The 18992-nt window shown below is 37.6% G+C and overlaps 5 protein-coding genes across 5 annotated transcripts; 3 read left to right on the top strand and 2 right to left on the bottom strand.

Annotated features, from left to right (window-relative positions):
- Positions 1–201: 201 nt before the first annotated feature.
- On the bottom strand, positions 202–3538 carry CBG08261 (the record flags this gene model as incomplete). The annotated part of the gene is made up of 3 exons (XM_002639880.1): positions 202–1017; positions 2350–3452; positions 3496–3538. 3 exons carry the CDS (start codon positions 3536–3538, stop codon positions 202–204), a joined length of 1962 nt encoding a protein of 653 aa, XP_002639926.1.
- A 2592-nt stretch (positions 3539–6130) lies between these two features.
- On the top strand, positions 6131–6499 carry CBG25327 (the record flags this gene model as incomplete). The annotated part of the gene is made up of 1 exon (XM_045236154.1): positions 6131–6499. One exon carries the CDS (start codon positions 6131–6133, stop codon positions 6497–6499), a length of 369 nt encoding a protein of 122 aa, XP_045098772.1.
- A 2591-nt stretch (positions 6500–9090) lies between these two features.
- CBG25326 lies at positions 9091–9132 on the top strand (the record flags this gene model as incomplete). Its single annotated transcript, XM_045236151.1, has 1 exon — positions 9091–9132. One exon carries the CDS (start codon positions 9091–9093, stop codon positions 9130–9132), a length of 42 nt encoding a protein of 13 aa, XP_045098771.1.
- Positions 9133–10778: 1646 nt separating this feature from the next.
- Positions 10779–15517, top strand: CBG25325 (the record flags this gene model as incomplete). The annotated part of the gene is made up of 11 exons (XM_045236148.1): positions 10779–10937; positions 12227–12298; positions 12445–12508; positions 12555–12623; positions 12675–12818; positions 12881–12999; positions 13563–13823; positions 13873–14359; positions 14406–14503; positions 14549–15251; positions 15300–15517. The coding sequence occupies 11 exons, from the start codon at positions 10779–10781 to the stop codon at positions 15515–15517; spliced, it is 2394 nt and encodes a 797-aa protein (XP_045098770.1).
- A 716-nt stretch (positions 15518–16233) lies between these two features.
- On the bottom strand, positions 16234–17404 carry Cbr-nhr-26 (the record flags this gene model as incomplete). The annotated part of the gene is made up of 3 exons (XM_002639879.1): positions 16234–16493; positions 16542–17208; positions 17255–17404. The coding sequence occupies 3 exons, from the start codon at positions 17402–17404 to the stop codon at positions 16234–16236; spliced, it is 1077 nt and encodes a 358-aa protein (XP_002639925.1).
- Positions 17405–18992: the final 1588 nt, after the last annotated feature.

Genomic DNA, 18992 nt, shown 5'->3' with positions numbered 1-18992 from the left:
TTGAAGTTTCGACTACTTTTTATTTGACAAAAATAAATTGGTCAAAAATTGAAACATATCTCAGTCAAGATTCATTCGGATGAAAAGTTAGTTCAAATGTTTGGAGTGGAAAGGAGGCGACAATGGAGATGAAAAACAGAAGCATGACTGACCACCTGAAACATGAAATTGATACAGTACCCAAATTCAATCTCCTCTCACCTATTTTCGATTCTTCTTGTCAGTTTTCCGAGATTCTACACTTGCTTTTGGAGCTTTGGAGGATTGAATAACAAACGACTTTGTCTTGCGTTTTGAACTTTCCATTGCTCTTCTTGACTGAAATTTTGAAGTAGGACGTGATTTGGTCGTGTTTTTGGAAGACGTAGCTGTTGAAGTTTTTGATGGTTTCACCGATTTCTCAACCTTCTCCGCTTTCTTGGTTGACTTCGTGGATTCCTTCGGTACCTTTAAGTCCCTGTTCTCCTTATTTTCGACTTTTTTGGTAGACTTAGCGGAATTCTTGACTGTCTCTGTATGCTTCTTCTCCACCCTTTGATTCTTCTCACTCAGTTTCATAGTCGACTTATCCACATGTTTCACCGGTTTCACTGAATCTTGTGAGATCTTTTTCTTAACTTCTGAAGTTTCAATTCTCGACTGTTTGATTGATTTCTTTGATTTTTTCTTATCCGCAGTCGGCGGAACAGAAACATACATAGATTTCGCGTCAGCTGGTTTCGAATGTTTCGAGAGTTCTCCATAAGACGACTTCCCAGTTTCAATATAAATGGATTTCACTGGGATATCCGATTTTCCAGACTTTCCAGATTTCTCAATTTTATTCTTTTGACTACTTGATTTTTCCTCTTTAACATTCTTTTTTCCAGATGCATCTCGCTTCTCTCTGGTTTCGTTTACAGATCTCTGTGAAGAAGTTCTTCTAACTTTCTGACAGTGGAGTGCATCTTTCGAGCATTGTCCTTTGCGACACCCGTCCTCGCTGCATTTGAATCGATCCGATTGGACGTTGGGTGACTAAAGTTTGGAAAAATAAGTTCAGGGAGAAAAAATATGTGGCTTAATTTTCTAATATACCGTAAAGCCTGTAATAGAAGGGCCCCCACATTGTCAAGTTTGAGCTCGATTCTAGGGGGTTTGTTTTTAGGTATCAGCCGATTTAGGAGTGTCGTGACCGACGAACAACTGTCGAAGTCAAGACGAAGGCGTGAAACTAAGGAGCACAGCTAATGTGTAAAGTATGTAAGGGATAAGATCATGGAAAGATTGGAGGAATTGGGTTAAAACAACTGTTGTAAGGAGGAGCAGAAAAATGAACAAGTATAAATATCCGTCATCTTGATATATCTAGATACCCCTTCGTTGCATTTGAGCAACTTTGTTATCGAGCTAATTAAACGACGAACCTTAACTATTGATATTTCTATTGATTGAACTATTTTATTGGCTTCAAGGGTTCTATGTTGGTCCCTTCTATTACAAGTTGTACGGTAGTTACAGTATCGGTCAATAAGATATACAAAAACGATTTTTTTCAGTTGATGTTGCCTATTTTCAGGAGTCTAGAGCTCGACTGTTAAGTCTCCGATCACTTTGAAAATTTTGGAAGGTGTGAAACAGACCGAGATTGAAAAATTTCATTCAAAGAGTTTTTTGAAAATTTCTAGTTTTTTCAGCTATTTACCGATTTTCGAGAAAGGCCTGTTTTTCATGCTTTCAGTAAAAAACTAGCCAAAAGGGGGGCCTTGCGGAAATCGGCAAATAATGTAAAAACTAGAGATTTAAAAAAAAAACTTTGAATGCAAAGTTTTTTGGGGTGAGGGTCAAGGCTGTCGGAAATAGGGCCGCGGCCGGCCGTGATTGAGGCCGTCGGTATGTTACCTATTCCAAAAGTGCCTGAACTGAAAATGCCTCGGCCCAATTCCGACAGCTTTGGTGAGGGTTACCAATTGGGGCTCAAAAAACGGGTGAGAAAAGGCGCCCCAGCGAAGTTCGGCGGCTAATTTAGAATTTTCGTGAAGTTTGTTGGGGCACACTTTCTGACCCGCTCTTTGAATGATGGTGGGTTACTCAATATTTTTGAATTTGGCGCCAAAAATTGTGGAAAGAAAATAAGGTGTCTCAGCTTTGAACGAAAAACATTGGAAACTTTTCAGTGAAGCGCTTTGTTTCCCTTCCACTGTGTCATTTGATAAATGGCGCCAAATTCAAAACATTCGAGTGGTCTCCCCCCAATTATTATTTCGGTCTAACAAGAAAAAAAGGTCGAGACTCAGAGAAAATGCGTCTGCGTCTCTACCTTAGTTTCCCATGAACGGTGGTAACTGGGGTCGGTATCCAAAAACTCACAACTAGCGGTTTCGTCTCCATCCTTCTCAATGCATCAGCTCTCATCTTGCTCATTCCAGCCTCCTTCTCTTTCACATCTTTGCTACTAGTCTTCTTCTCAAGCTTTCCAGATTTGCTACTTTTCTTATCACTCTTCTTATCAATTTCAATTTTTACGCTTTTCTTGCTCTCTTTGCGCTTCAGTTCAGCCTCTTTTTTGTTACTTTTGGAACGTTCTTCGTCAACTCTCTTCAAGCTTTTTCTCTTTTTCAATGGCTCTTTATCTTTTCCTGTTCTTGAACCTTTTTTCGAATCCTTCTCATATTTGTTGCTTTGAGAACTTTTCTTTCTATCCAAACCACCACTTTTCTCAATTTCAGCAGATTTTTTACTTCCGGATCTTTCCTCCTTGTGAGTATCTCGTGAACTTTTCTTCTTTCTCAAATCTTGATCCTTCGAACTAGATCTGTTACTCTTCGCGCTTTTCTTTTTCTCCAACGGAACTGTAAAACTCTGGGATTTTTCATCGCGGCCACTTCTCGAACTGTTCTTCTTCCTCTTTCCATCATCTTCCTTTGAGCTTCTCTTACTACGTTCCACCTTCTTCTTCTTTGATTCCGCTCCTCTATTTTTATCACTTTTACTACTTCTCGCACTCTTCTGGTTCGACTGTTCTTTTTGCCTTCTTTCTTCCTTGTTACTTTTTTCACTACGGCTTTTTTCACTTCTCGTACTTCCGGCGCTTTTGGAAGTTGCTTTTTTCTTGACAGGTAAATCTTTTTGACTGGAATCAGATTCCTTTTTATTCAGAGGAGATTCATCTTCTTTTCGATCACTGGAATCTTGTTTTTTGTCCTTGGAACTGTCTCTTCTGGATCCTTCCTTCTTCGAGACCTCTCTTTCGCTTTTGTCATTTACTCGTTTTCCTTTTTGACTCTTTCTACTGCTCACTTTTCTTAACTGCTTCTTACTTTTCGAACTTGATCTTTCTCTGTTATCACTTCGATTCTTCGATCGCTTAGCCTTTTTTGATTTTCCTCTATTTCTTATCATTTCCCGATGTCCAGCAGTACATCCGATCGATATGACAACGCCAGTAATGGAAGCTGTTGCAGCAAGACATACTGAAATTAGAAATGAAGAATTCTATCGAAAAACCGAGCTTACAGTAATTTATAACATCTTGAAGTTGTTCCGACTGCAAACTCATTTTGGTAACAAAGTAAAAATAGAAAGTTTATTCCAAGGAGCACTGTGGACTCATGATGATAATCTTTTGAATTTGCACTGCCACGCCATAAAATTTTTGAGTTTTTGGAAATCCCTTTGAATTGAAAAAATGTAATTTGTCGCACCCCCTACGGGGTTGCAACCTGGATATATTTTTTGCCTAGCTCTTATGTGATAGAGCTAGTAAGCACATACTTGTCAAGCTCTACAGTAACCCAACAACTATCCAATTGGCCATTCTATCTACGATCTCTGGCTCCGGCGCCTCCGGTGACTCGTAGGTGACTCCTCCAGGAGTGTCCCAATGTGTGTGGACCCCTGCGGAACCTATTGAGCCCAGCAGATAACTAACTCTAGTAGATTACTTTGCCAATAAACTAATCGTTCTCTATCCTGTCTTTCACTACACAAGCATAACAATCCCTCACACCATACAGCATACAAAGGTCACAGCTTAGGGGTTCCACCGGCCCTTATAATAAGCTGCGACATAATTATTTAATTGGATCGAGGACAACAATTATACAGGGTGGCACAATTGACCTGACTAAAGTTTGTATTATCATAACATTTGAGTAGAGCGTTGTACTGGAGTCAAAATTGAAATGAAAACATTCGAAGAATTCATCAGTAAACTGGCCTAGTTTCAAATGATTTAATCAACTTTGGGCTTAGTTATCGCTTGTCAAAGTTGCTTCATCTCATGAGAATCAGAACAGCGTGCCAGAACCATTAAGCCATTCATCTTTGGACAATCATAACAATACCTAGACTTTTGAAAATTAAAGTAGTTCTGAATCAAAAGTAAAATTATATTTTCACAAGTTTTCGTGCTTCCAAGATACTTACTGTTTTTATCAGTCTTGGTAATTGGGCTCCATCGTGTATACAATTTTAACAACTACGAAAAACCCGTTTACTCAATTGATATTGGTTCCTGTGAGAGATATCGGACCCATTTTCGATATTTTGATAAAGTTGTTGTTAGTTGATCACTTTTGATATTTTCTGTTTACTTTGAACAATAAAAAAATATTTTTTTACAAAACATTTATGTATATAATGTTTTTTTTGTTCCTCTCTTTGAAAACTAGGCAACAGACGAGTATAAACATGTTTCAGCACTATTCAAAGGGTCACTCGTAAAATCTGAAGAAGAAAGAATCTATAATCGTCTGAATTCTGGATCAAAAAATTTTTTCGGATTTATGAAATCGAAATTTAAAGGAAACAGTGATATACCGGCAATTCGATATAAATCTAATGAGAATGTTATCATGAGTGATGAAGGAAAAGCCGAAATATTTGGAGATTGCTTCAGTGAATTTTTCAACATTGACAAAGATATCCTTCCTTCTACAGGGAATCTAATTTCTAAGTTCAGCTCAGATGTCATATTCACGCCGGAGAATATCGAGTTATTACTATATAAACTGAAAGGCCGAAATAATACTTCTCCGGATAGTATCCCGTCAATATTTCTGAAAAGAGCGTGTACTCCTCTTGCGATTCCACTATGCATTATATTCACAGAAAGTTATCGAGTTGGAAGAATACCAAAATCTTGGAAGGAGGCGATTGTTATGCCGCTTCATAAGAAAGGCTCCCGCTCCGATCCTTTAAATTATAGACCAATCTCTTTAACATCCAATATATGCAAAATTATGGAGAAGTTGATACGAAAACATCTAGTCCAATACTTATCCGAAAATAATCTATTATCAGAAAAACAATTCGGGTTCCTTAATCAGAGAAGTACAATTTCCCAACTGATCGCCTACCAGAACAAGCTTGTTTTCAATTCTTTAAATGGGTTAGATACCCATAGCGTCTATATTGATTTCCAGAGGGCCTTCGATACAGTGCCGATAAACAAATTGATTCATAAGTTGGAAAGCTTTGGGATATCTCCCAAACTAAGAAATTGGCTCCATTCATTTGTCACGGACAGAAAATTTCAAGTCAAATCAATGATATACTATCGAAGGAGAGGCGCGTATTGTCCGGAGTCCCGCAGGGATCTGTTCTTGGGCCTACCCTCTTCTTGTTATATATTAATTGTATTGGTGACAAATTTCAAAGTGACTATCTACTGTTTGCAGATGACTTGAAAATTTATGATACGAATGATAGATTGATTGATGCAGATTTAATTGAATTGGAGAATTGGTGCTCGAAGTGGAAAATGAAAGCGGCTCCTAAAAAGTGCGAATACATCAAATTCAATGCAACAAGAAAATATGCCAACTCCAATGTTATGAATCCCAAATTAAATCAAGCTTTGATTCCCCCTGTGGAAAATGTCCGTGATCTTGGAATCTACTTTTCCAGTAACCTGAGTTTCCATTATCATTATTCGTTGATTATTCGGAAATCACATCAGAGGATCAACATGTTCTTTTCCATTCTAAAAAACGCATCGTGGAGTGTTTTTATAAAATGCTATACAATTTACATACGCCCTTTACTCGAATATGGAACGATAGTCACTTCTCCAATTCTAAAGGATCATATTATAAAATTGGAATCGGTGCAAAAGTCATTTGTTTTCAGAATTTTCAAAAAATTCAGGATGGCATACACTTCATACTTTGAAGCACTGGAAGAATGCCAGCTAAGTTCCTTGGAGTATCGCAGGCTCTATAATGATTTGGTCTTCACGTATAAAATTATTGTTTCCAAAGAAATTATCATGGAGGTTCCAATTTTCGAAATATTTAATCATGCTGGATCATTGCGACGTCACAAATACTATCTCAAATCACTTATCAAAAACTCAACAAAAATATCTTCTCAATTTCTCTCTAATAGAGTAATCAGATGTTGGAACTCTTTACCCGCCAATGTGTTTCCGGTAAAGCCCTCGTCAGCGGCTTTCAAAAATCGACTATTATCCTGTGATCTAAAACATTTTCTTGTCTTGAATTCAACTAATTACTAACTCGGTTTATCCTTCATCTCCCAATTACTACAAATGTATGTCCCTGTTATATCTCCTAGTTTCATAGACATTTCACGTGTTAGTGGTTTTCTCCCCTTCGTTGAAATAAATAAATAAAAAATAAACAGACGTTCTTCTTTTTTTCCCTTCTTCTTTTTACCTTGTTTATCAAATTGTTCCAAAACTTTCTATTTCGCAACACGAAAATTAAGAATGAGCAAGAGCTGACGTGTAGCAATTTTTTCAAACACTTTTTTATTTTGAATCGAGAGACAGAGACGACATACATTTTGTCATCTACTGGAACAAACCGAATGAAACTGGCTGAACGAAAAAGTATTCACACCAAAGACAGTTATTTCACACCAACGTTTCCAAATTTTCAAATTTATCGTCCTTGATTTTTGTTTACACTAGTTCCCCTGGCATATGTTGTCCCTTGTCTCCATTTTTCATTTCATCTTCGTCCTCTGTGTCATTGTCAAAAGAGAACCGACTCCCAAAAATGTTTCAACTTCAAATATAAAATCGTTGACTACAGTATCCATATTCTCACATTTTGCTTGATTTGACATGAAAAAAGAGTGAGAGTGAAAACAGCTTGATCTTCGACAGAACTATTTTCAACCCTTTTCTTCGGTCTTTATTTTCAAAATTTTCGAATTATTCTTGTTTTCTCCCTCTCTCCTGCTCCCTGTTCTAATCGTATTTTTCATCGGTTTCTCAGATCTCCTTTTTTATTTTCCTGAGAATAAAAGTATGATGAACTGAATTCCTTATTCTTCTTTCCTTCTGCTTTGTTCCGTCTTATTCATTTTTTTCTCATGCTTTCGGAAAGTTTGAACAACTTTCAGTTTAACTTGTTTTTTGCATCATAGATATTTTAGATACTTTCTAAATCTGAACTAAAAAATTTCGTTCACTGCCGCCTAAATTCCCCTTTAATGTTTTTTTCAAAAAGTTTCAAAATTTATTCGATTTTTTCAAAATGTTTTTCCTACCTTCTTCCGAGTTTTTTTTCGTTTTTATTCATTATTCTTTCTTCCTGGTTTTAAAATATTGTTCCGTCTTCCTGATTTTTATTTTCCTTCTTGCTTATTCTTTCTTCCGGATTTCCAAAAATTTTAATCCGCTCATCTCTGACTCCGACAGTTTCACATAACCACCCAATGGTTTGATTTAAGGTCTCTTTGTTAGCGCAAATCAGATTACTATCTAGAAGATGTGACACTTATAAACACGCCTCTCTTACTATCATCCCGGCTTTCTTAATTGAAACAATTTGTCGGGATCCTGTGATCATCATAAATCAAAAGAGAGGTCAATCGTGCGTGTCTCCTTCTGCCCGCCAGACATATTTTTTCGATGCGAGTTGCCGCAAAAGAGAGCTGTGTGTCTCGAGGCTGACCTTTTTTACAGGCAAGATGTTCTCACTTTTTTGATTGAAAGATGTTAAAAAAGTCCGCACCTGAAATTTTGGACCTAATAACTAAATTTTAAAGTCTCCCTTTTCTATGCTTACCTTTCCCAACCTTTTCTGTTTTTACGCTTCACCTACTACCGTACCCCCTTCCGACAGAAATTACATGAAAATTAACTGGAAGGTTCAACTTTGAAATATTTTTAACACTGAACACGAAACTGTCGCCAAAAACGAGGGCGCAAGACAGAATGTCTGTTTTCTATACATTTCGCAACTTTTTTTTTCGAAAATTTCCTCCTCTCCTGCTCCCTGTTCAGATCGTATCATCACTTTCTCAACTGTTCTTTTTAATTTGCTGAGAGAAGGTTCTTTGGCCGTTGTGATAGAACGAAGCACACAACCGAAAACTACTGTTAGCTAAATGTATATTTTTCCTAGCGTCTCCTCAGTTTTCAGCAGAGATCAGAGGAATTTTTTTTTCATTCTTCCCGTTTTTCAAAATTCTCATTCTGTTCATCTCCGGTATTCACCCATTTTTCGATTGTTTTCTTTTTAAAAGTTTTTTTTTATGTTTGGGATACGATCAACCAAATCTTTCATTTATTCAGATCATTTATTCAGACCATTCTCGCCATCAGAGCACTTGCTCGCGATAAAATTTCCAGTCCATTGATTGACACATGCAGTATTTATATAATACCAGCCTGTTCGCCGCGCCTCCGGCGCTTCAAACAGCTGGAATTAACTTTTCTCTTTTGCTCTTCGTCGCTTCGCGACTCACTTTTTTTGGCTCTTTATGACAAGGGCCATGAGAAAAGGGGGGCCCAAGTCAAAGGGGGGGGGGGGGGGGGGGGGGGGATAGGTAAAAATGTGGACCAAGTTAAGATTTACCAATTTTTTCTAGTTTTTCGAATGTTTCTATAAAATTTCGTATTTTGCGCTTGTTTCCACAAAAATTTGTCACTTCAAAAAATTTCAGTTTAGGCCGGTTTTTTGTATGAACAACACTATTTTTTCCATTGTAACTGTGTAATTTGAAGTTATTCAGCTAGTTTCAGATTTTTCCAGGCTTAGTAACAAAAAAATAGACAAAAAATATGCAAAAAAAAACGACATAAACTGAAATTTTCAAAAATATTATGAAAAGTGTTCAAAGTTCGAAATTTTAATGGAAACGGTCACAAAACTTGAAAAAATTGGTAAATCTTAACTTAGTCCACATTTTTACCCCCCCCCCCCCCTCGCGGATTACAAGGTCCTTCTTTCAAGTACCGTAACACCTGTATTAGAAGTTCTAAATCAAATTTACATCTAGAAAGTTCGTAGAATTCTTGAAAATTTAAATTGGAGGGTCCTTCCTATCTTCCTAGGGGCCTTCCTATCAAAGATGCTCTTCTATTTTTCTGAAAATCTATGTAAAACACTTATTTCAAAACACTGGACAACAAACTGATTCCAGAAAGAGAGTGTCTTGGAAAATTTCTTAACTGTAGTTTTTTTCTTCTCCCTCTCCCGCTCTCCATCAGACCGTATTGATTTCTCAGTTTTCCTTTTTTATTTTCCTGATAAAAAACATGTGATCGTGGATTTTTTATTTATATTTCTTCTTCGTTCTTCCACCTTTCTGATCCTTTCTCATTCTTCCGCATCAATTCCTATAGCTAAATCTTAAATTCTAAAAATCGTTTCTAAATTTTTTCTCTTCCTTCCTTATTCCTTGTTTCTTCTTCTTGATTTTCATATTTTTCATCCCGCACATCTCTGGTTTTCAACAGTTTTTCGGTTGTTTTCTGGAAAAATCGGAACAAATGATTTTTTTTCAAATTTCAAAATTTCGGGATACGGTAGTTTTTTCTCAACCACAACCCACAACCATCCAGAATCCATAAATTGCTGCCCGGTGAACGTGAGACTTCGCTTTCAAAAACCACTTTCAATTTGAAATTCTTAAATTTAGCCTGGCCTAAAAATTATCGGGAGCGAGATTTCTGAATTGGATTTTGGAACCTTCGGACTTCTCTCATTTATTCAGTTCACTATAGTAAACATATCATCTAAAGATTTAACACTCTTTTTGATTTCCAAACATTAGGGGTACGGTAACAACCATTGCAAAATGATAAGAGTGTCAATGACGTGCATCGGTTTTTTCAGCTTCATTCTTGTCGTCCGAGCACTTGCATGATTGACAGATTCTGTTTTTAAAATATAAAATGCGTTCTCCTGGTCTTAACATCATTTCCATTTTGTCTATGCTGCCTTCCACTCTATTCTTTCATTTCTTCTTTGAATGTTTATTTGCTCAAGAACACACAAATTCTAAAGAAGTGTAATCTTAAATGTGTGAATACTAACTCTATTGAAAGTGACTAGTTACTTTTTTCTCTGGATACTGTAGTGTATGATCATTCTTCTTGAACTATCGTACAACTTGTATTAGAAAAACCGGCCCTTTTATTGTTCCAAGGTACCTGGGTTCTATTACAGGAGCTCTTCAATTAGAGGGGCCCCTTCTATTTTTCCGACGTTTTTTCCCAAAATTCACATCGAAAAAATTGGATAATTATCGTTGGAAATTCATACATTTTAATTTCACCATAATTGAGAAAGTTTTCGAGAAAAATTTTTTCACAAATTTCAGTAAAATCATTCGAAAGAAAACTATTCATTTTCAACCTTTTTGAGTAAATGGTGTTATGTCTTTTCCGTAACCATCCTACCCGTATTTTTCTCTGAGTCTCCTCTCTCAGTCAACCATCTCTGCTTCTTTGAATTTCATCTTACGTCAGATCGTTTTTGCCTGTCCCACACAGTTATAACCTTTTTTTCAGTCGCAACCAACAGGAAACAGCTAAAATGAGCGACTTCATTCCCCATTGGGAACCACCACCACCTGGTGATGACTCGTTTTCGAGGTGTGACGGAGTTACGGGTTATGAAATAGAAGATGCTATCGAAAAAGAAGACTTGGGTAATGCGATGGACAGGTTGATCTACGGAAACAGCATCGAGAAGGTGAGAATTGACTTAACCAGATGGACACCCGTGGCTAAGCCCTGCCTGTTAGGGCAAATAATCATTTGCTGCCAGATCATTTGCTACCGGATCATTTGCTACCGGTGATCAATTGCTACCAGTTATCATTTGCTACCAAATGATCATTTGCTATCGGTGGTATGTCGCTACTAAATTAACTGCTATCAAACAAGGAGCCTGATGCTGAACATAAATTGGCAAATGGTCAATAGAATGGGATCTGACAAGTTGATAGTTTGGAACAATTGCTATATGTCTAGTTGATATGATACAGTTTCTATATTTTCTCTCAGAAATATTCAGATTCTGAAATTCTAAAATCCTTCAGATATTATGAGATTTGGAAATTCTCAGACTTCGAAATTCTGAAGTTCCGAAATTCTTAGATTCCGAAATTCTGAAATTCCAAAGTTCTGAAACGCTAAGAATTCTGAGATTTTCAAGCTCTGAAATTCAGGAATTCAAACTCCCTCACAATCAGAAAAATTGTACCCCCGAATCACGAGTGTTGAACCCCCCCCCCCCCCCCCCGAGCTTTTGGCCTGAAATAAGGGAGCCGATAAAATTTACAGTTTTGTGGCACAACTGTAAGACATGTATTGCTGTAAGACGTGCATTGGGTCATAAAAGCCCCATTATTCACACACAACAACTTGTACCTTTCATATCAGTTGTGTCTTTGAAATCTGGAGAAAATATAGAAACTGTATCATATCAACTAGACATATAGCAATTGTTCCAAACTATCAACTTGTCAGATCCCATTCTATTGACCATTTGCCAATTTATGTTCAGCATCAGGCTCCTTGTTTGATAGCAGTTAATTTAGTAGCGACATACCACCGGTAGCAAATGATCACTTGGTAGCAAATGATAACTGGTAGCAATTGATCCGGTGGTAGCAAATGATCCGGTAGCAAATGATCTGGCAGCAAATGAGTTTCTTGAATTTGAAGTTATATCCAATAAAAAAGTCTTATAGTTTTTAGTTCGAAAGGTTTATGACCAATTTTTGTACGCGACACTCAAATGAACCCAAAATACTCTTTACAAAGTTTCATCAAGTTTTACCAATTTTTAACACATTTTGGAAAATTTCGGCCCAGGCAGCATACGCATGAAGCGCTCGGTAGTCCATGACTACATACCACACACCACTATACATAGGAGTCCCACGTCCCGTTGAATTATTCAATTAAAAGTCCAAGACATACGGGCACACACACACATACAGAAAAGTTTCAATAGTAATGCGATTATTCATCTAGGTAAAAACTTTGTATTTTACCTACCGTATTTTCTCTAATTGTAGCCCATGGGCCTCCTTTTCCACCTCCTTTGCAAGAATTTACCAAAAACTGAAATCAACATTTTTTAAATAGAAAGAAAGTTTCTGCAATAACCGAGTAGACGAACTGCACTGTACAAACGAAGTTTACCAAAACTAAGCCCACATCACAATTTTTCAAATTCAATACATTTTCAGATGGAAACAAGCGAGGACGAGATTGATAGCCTACCGGAATTATCTGAAAACGACTTCTCTGGAGGTAAAATTGTAAACCATTTTTATGACAGAAAATTATAACTTTTCAGAATCCCCACCACTATCATCATTGTCTTCGTTGTCGATGGACCAGCAAGGAATGGGAGACGTCAACACTGGTAAATTCGTTCTTTTTAGAATAAAAATCTTCAATTTGTTTCAAGTTTCAGAAATCTCTTCGCCATGCCACCAAGGAACTCTGGCTAAGGATGCAGCTCTAGGCACTGATCGTGAGATACAGTATGGATCTGATACGCTTGCTGAATCAGGACCTACAACGCTTCGAGGCGTCGTTATTAAGCGAAGAGATTCCGGTGCGTACAATTTTGAGATACTTTCACCATTGAAAATGTTTAATTCGAGACTATAATTTCAGATTCGTCCATTCAATTCCCAAATCGCAGGACTGGGTCTCGTCTGACTTCTGGAAGCAGCTCTGGAAGTTCTTTGAAGGATTTCAAAACTCGTCGGACTCAAAAGGAGATGAAAGCTATGGTGAGTGTTTCTATAGTCGAATTGCTCAAAATACCATAAAACTGAAAGTATGATTTTGAAAACTAGCAAAGCGGAATCGCCTATTGCGCATTTGACTAGTATTTTCTATCGTTTAGAGGGAATGAGATATATAAGCTCAAAGTGACGGTTTGGCTAGCACTTTATTGAAGTGTTTACTGTAGTCAGATACTTGGTGGCGCGTAATTACCCGGACTGAAAAAAACGGGTATATATTCAGACATAAGTACCCTGAAGGCACCTAAATTGGTACCGAAATTTTCAAAGCGATTCCTCAGAATTCACCAAATAATTTGAAATATGGCCAGTTTACTGATGAATTATTTGAATTTTCCCATTCCAAATTCGAGTCCAGTAGCTCTACTCAAATTTTATTCTATAGTACAAATTCTAGTCCGGGTAATTATGCGCCACCCTGTACATACCAAATTTGGTGACTAGCTTCAATATATATAGAAATAGAAACAATTTAAAATTATCGAACACAATATTTTTTCTAAAAATTAAAAAACACTGTATTTTTCTGAATCATGGTTAAATTTCAGACTAAAGAGGAAAAACGAGAATTGCAAAAATCTCAACACAGAGCGAATTTCAAGAATAGCCTGCAAAAGAAGAAAAACAAGAAGGCGTCTCTGGAGGAACATTCGAAGGATCTGGATGTCGAGTTGCGGGGTGGCCTCGAATCATTGGAACAGTTAGAAGCTGCATATAAGGAAAAGTTTCCTGATTCAATTGCTCGAAAAAACAATATGGGTCATCTGATTGAAAAGGAAAACCAGGACTGTCGCAAGAAATTGGAAGAGGTACATAACAGAAATTTCAGTTAACAAACAATATATTTTCCAATTTTAGGAAGTTCGGAAACTGGAAATCAAACTGAAAGGGATCGCGAAGGAGAAAACTCTCGCAGGAATAAAAAAGACATCTAATGCCTCCGCAAAGTGTCGCACTAAACTGAAGCTAGAGATCGCTTCGCTGGAGCTGAAAGTTCATCAGCAGGAAACGAAAATCGTGCAGATGGATATGATTATTAAGTACCTTAAAGAGGCTCTTGGAGTGAAGTCTATGGAGGGTGACGATAACCAGCAATTACTCACTGGTTCGTCTGTTTCCGGCACACCGTTGTTTAGAGATTCCGATGACTCGGATTTGTTCCCTCCCACTCTCCAATCTTATGGCACACCAAAGCAATCTGCGGATTCCATCTCGCGTCAGTGTCATCGAGACACTAACATTGCCAATTACATCAACTTCAATGGAAATTCGGAAGGGTTTTCGAACTCCATTCCCGTCGATTGTAACAAAGAGGTGTTCGACAATCAAATGGACTCTACAGGAGGTGGGTTCTTCTAAATTTAAAAAATAACAACTTTCGATTATTTCAGGTCCAATGTTAACAGCGGAAGAGCAGTCAGCAACTCTCGCAGTATTTGATGGAAACGTTTCGGACCAAACCATTGCTCACCAGTTTGATGACTTTTCGGTAACCTTTTAAGTGTCTTAACAATTAATTTTCTGAATTTTTCAGATTAATCAACTAATGGAACAGTACGATGCCAAACCAGAGCATCCAATGGATACAAAGAACACTCGATCAATGATTTCCCATTTGAACAACTCAACAATATTCAATTGTTTGGAAGGTACGACTGAACGACTCATCTACGAGTCAGCGCCCCCTCTCAATATGATGACAGAGAATTCAAACTGTCCTGTCCCCCAATTTGGGGAATCTGCACCTATGGAGAGCAACTATCTTCAAGGTCAATACAATTATGCAAGGATCCCTAGCAAGGACCCTTATTCACCTTCAATGCAGGAGACAGCCAATGTCTCTGACCAGAGTTCAGCTCAATGGACTCTTCCACTCATCTCTACTATTTTTACAAATTCGGAGCCTTTGAGGGAAGCAACCCCAGCGATCAGTTCGGCAGGAATGGGAATGCATGAATTTGTGGGCAACGGAATAGGATGGAATCAGCCACCAGGTTTCCCGGATAATCAAACTATGGTTTCTTCTTCTGGTTTGCCGTACCCTAACTCGGGGAAAAGTGGTCAACAATATGACGCATCTTCGTCCAACACAATTACTCAGAATACTTCTACCAACTACGTTACAATGCAGGAGCAGTCCTTTTCTACGTCAAGATCAGCTAACGATGGCTATGCTCATCATTTTCACACATGTGATCCAATTTTTGGTTGCACAGATGGTTACAACAATGGATCAGGTATCGATGAGAGAATCAACTATTAAAAATAAAAATTGTGCATTTCAGAATCAATGCCAAGAATTACTGACAACTCGGACAACTCACAACGAAATTTTTGTCCCAATGAAATGACAGACTACATATACGGCAACTTTGTGCCACATGGTATGTCGGATCACTCATTGATCGGGCAGCAGAATCACGATATGACAACAGGAAGTCACTACGGTACACCCGATTTTGTAGGCTCGGGATCAATCCCAGATAAGTACTCAGAAATCTAATGTGTTCTTACACACGTATATAACTTCGATTTGGTATTACTTATTCCAATACCATAAAATTTTCTTGTTTACTATGGGAGTGGGGTTTTGTTTATTTTAAAAAACCCGGGGTTTTCCGGAATCCCTCATCCCATATTAACAAGTCCATCCATTCTTGATCCATTCTTGATTCTTGATCCACGCGTTGTGTTCATCCCAATTTTCTTATTCTCGATAATTTTCTGCTTCCCAATTTCTTGTGACTTCCATTTGCATCCCAGTTTTCTAACTTCTAAACTTGTTCATTACGCATTTCTTCTCATGTTCTATTTCATCATGTATTTTCCGGGCTTTTCCCTTCTCACATGTTCTTATTATCACCTGTGTGAACAACGTTTCCAACTGGTTACAATAAAGGTTTTTCCTGGACAAACTTGTTTTTGTTTTTTCAGGTATGCGACTCAGGAATTGTCTTTGATCGAACGAAAAAAAAAAGACAAAAATATTAAGAGTTTAGAATTACTGACAAGAAATCACAAATGACTAATACTCCACTGAGCTTTTTCAGCTACAAAACATGAAAATCTGGAGATCAAAAGCGAAGATGAGACGGAAATAAATACGGATTAGACATCAAACTGAATACATTTTTGGAGGTGATTTGGGGATTAGCAAAGGGGAAATAATTTGACTACAAACTATGAAAGTTAAACAAAAAAAAATTTAATTTTTGAAATTCAATTTTCACTGCGCAAAAAATCCAGAATATCTGTGAAGAGATTTTTCTTGACTTGCTGAGGATGAACGATTGGGTATAGAGACGAAAAATGATGGATATCTTGTTGGGTCTTGATGATAATTGAAGTAAGAGAGAGGATTTCAGGGAATCGGGATGGTCCATAGGAATGTACATTACAATTCTGGAGAAGCGCTTGTCCATATGAATCTCGATGTGCAGCAAGGAGGATTCGTCCAGATTGAGACATGTCTGTGACTGCTGAAAATGCTCTTAAATGTGAGATTTATTCGTCTTTGTCATACTAACCAGGATTGCAGAGAATGATTGCTCCCAACAAGAGAAGCTCCTCTTCTGTCACACGCAATTCTCTCATTCGACCAATCAAATTGCCTTTGATACCTTTCAGAAATTCGTTGTTATAACCATTGACTTCTTTTGGAAACACATCAGATCCATCTGGATGGCACATTACTTCAAGTCCTGCAGAGTAGGAACGCATGGCAGTGACCAGAATCATGTACATGAGGTGAGAGTACTTGAACAGCACCTTGACATCAGCTGGTGAGAGATACATCATGAAACGGAATTTGGTTGCAAAGGCGATACAAGATAGATGGTTCATCACTCCCCAATCATAGAAATCGAATTCGGTACCTGGCGCTTTTGGCTCAAACACAGTCAGTTTTCTCTCAAACATTTCGGTCGCTGTGAGATTTGATGGAATCTTGGAATTCAACAAATTGTTCTTTCTTTCCTGATCCTTAATCATCAAATTCACTATGATTCTCGCTGTATCCGGACCATCCACACTTTTGAAACATCTCATTCCAGTTAGCAAGCATCGATGAAGACGACAGTAGCGGCATTTCTCAACACCACTGAAATTGCAATTCCATTGTCTTTTGCAAGAAATTGCTATTGGAGTTTTCATGGCTCGACTGAAGAACATCTTGCATGAGTTGCAGCAGATAACCTGAATAATGGAAATTCGAAATAGAATATTTCAAAAATACTCGTACTCCATAATTGAATGCGATTTTCTTACTACCACAGACGGCGCACGCGGTTCCGTAGACCAAACTTTGCTGTGCGGGAAAGGTGGGTTCTGGAGATCCCGATTCCGGAGAGCTCGCTTCTGGAGAGCTTGGCTCGAAGCTATCGAATGACATCATGAGCTCTGAAGTATGGAAAACGAAATTAAGAGGATGTGAGAAGGTATTTTTATGAATAGGTACCATGAGCACTTTAATATAGTGTCATCAACACTGTCAGCTTTAAGCTTAACTACCTCGGTTTCTGTGAAAGATATCAATACTTTTTCAGTTGATAAATTGTTCATCATAATATCAGAGGTGTTTTGTCAATTGACAAACTTTAGTATCTTCCGCAGGAATCGAGATACTTGAGCTGAAACCTCTCGCTTTTGAAGACAAACAATTTCAGTTTTCTGACGTCTTCGCAACACTTCCGATTCACATAAAGAGTACTTCCAGAAATCAGCCGATTTGTGAAAAGAGGAGATCACGAGAACATCGGAAAATCAGAAAAAATTCAAGAAATGCAGACTAAGATTTTTTTTTCGTCTCTCAACATCCCACTTTTCTAACTTCTGGCTACTAATCTGGACTTCAGAATCATCAAGAACATTTCAGACCACTCATTTTCAGGAGTCTCACAGAAATACATAACTAAGAAGTGCATGAACAAATCAGATTGATCACAAATGGAATAAGCGAAAAAGCAGCAGATTAAGAGATCAAGGAGCAAAAAGTTATGTGTGTGTGTGTCTAACGTGCTTAACTTTGTAGCACATGCTTTGTGTTTATTGAAAAAAAGAGGAAGGATAGAAGCTCAAAATAGATTCATTTTTTCTTAGACACTAGAAAGACACGAGGGTGTATAGATCATTAAAAGTTTTGAAAAGAGAGAGCTAGTGAGTAATAATAAATCTCACTATGTCTAAACTTGTGGGAATACTGCGGGAAAGAATCATAAATGATCCTCCTACTCCTTTTTTGGCCAACCATAAAGTCTAAGAAATCGGGATTTGGAACTGCGAGAAGCTCCTCAAAGAAGAACATCCAGTCATGCAAAATAGTGCGGATTAGTCAATCCAACCAGACTTTATATAGGCCGCATTTTTGTGAACTTACGAAAAATTGTTGAATGATGTGCACTGCTTGGTTCACATGGCACATTCGAGATTAGAATTTTGGTCTTCTCCTTTTCTTATTTTTGTAGCTTCCTGCGGAGAATACGATTCAGATTGTAGTGAAAGAGAAAGTCTGAAACTCGGGCGAGATCAGGAACAATTGGTTTCTTGAACTTGGAAAGAAATTATTATTGAAGATATGTTTTCAAAAACAGAGGTCTCGAAATGAATAAAATGGCTACTTAATAATAAAACTTGCCAAAACAATATCAACTTTGGATGGTGCCAGTTGATAATCATCATCGTCAGATCTGCTACACCAATGCAAAGAAAAATTAAAAGAGGTATTGAATAATGGTGGAAGACATTAGATTTACAATCAATAATTACATTTAGAGCCAAAATTTCATAAGTTTATCACTTTCTCTGCCTATGTACCGGTAATTCAGAGTTCTTAATTATAGAGGATTTGAATAATTGGCAACTGGAAAATTCAAAAAAATTTTTGAGACCCGGCTAGTGGGAAATTCTGAAATTAGAATTTCAAATCCAAGATACAGTAAACGGAACCCAGAATGTTGAGGCAGGGGGCGTAAACCGACTGT

Source organism: Caenorhabditis briggsae, assembly GCF_000004555.2.
Source record: "Caenorhabditis briggsae complete genome, chrI, whole genome shotgun sequence".
Classification (NCBI taxonomy): Eukaryota; Metazoa; Nematoda; class Chromadorea; order Rhabditida; family Rhabditidae; genus Caenorhabditis; species Caenorhabditis briggsae.
Note: the sequence above shows the minus strand (reverse complement) of the source record. Positions and strands in the feature narration are given on the sequence as shown.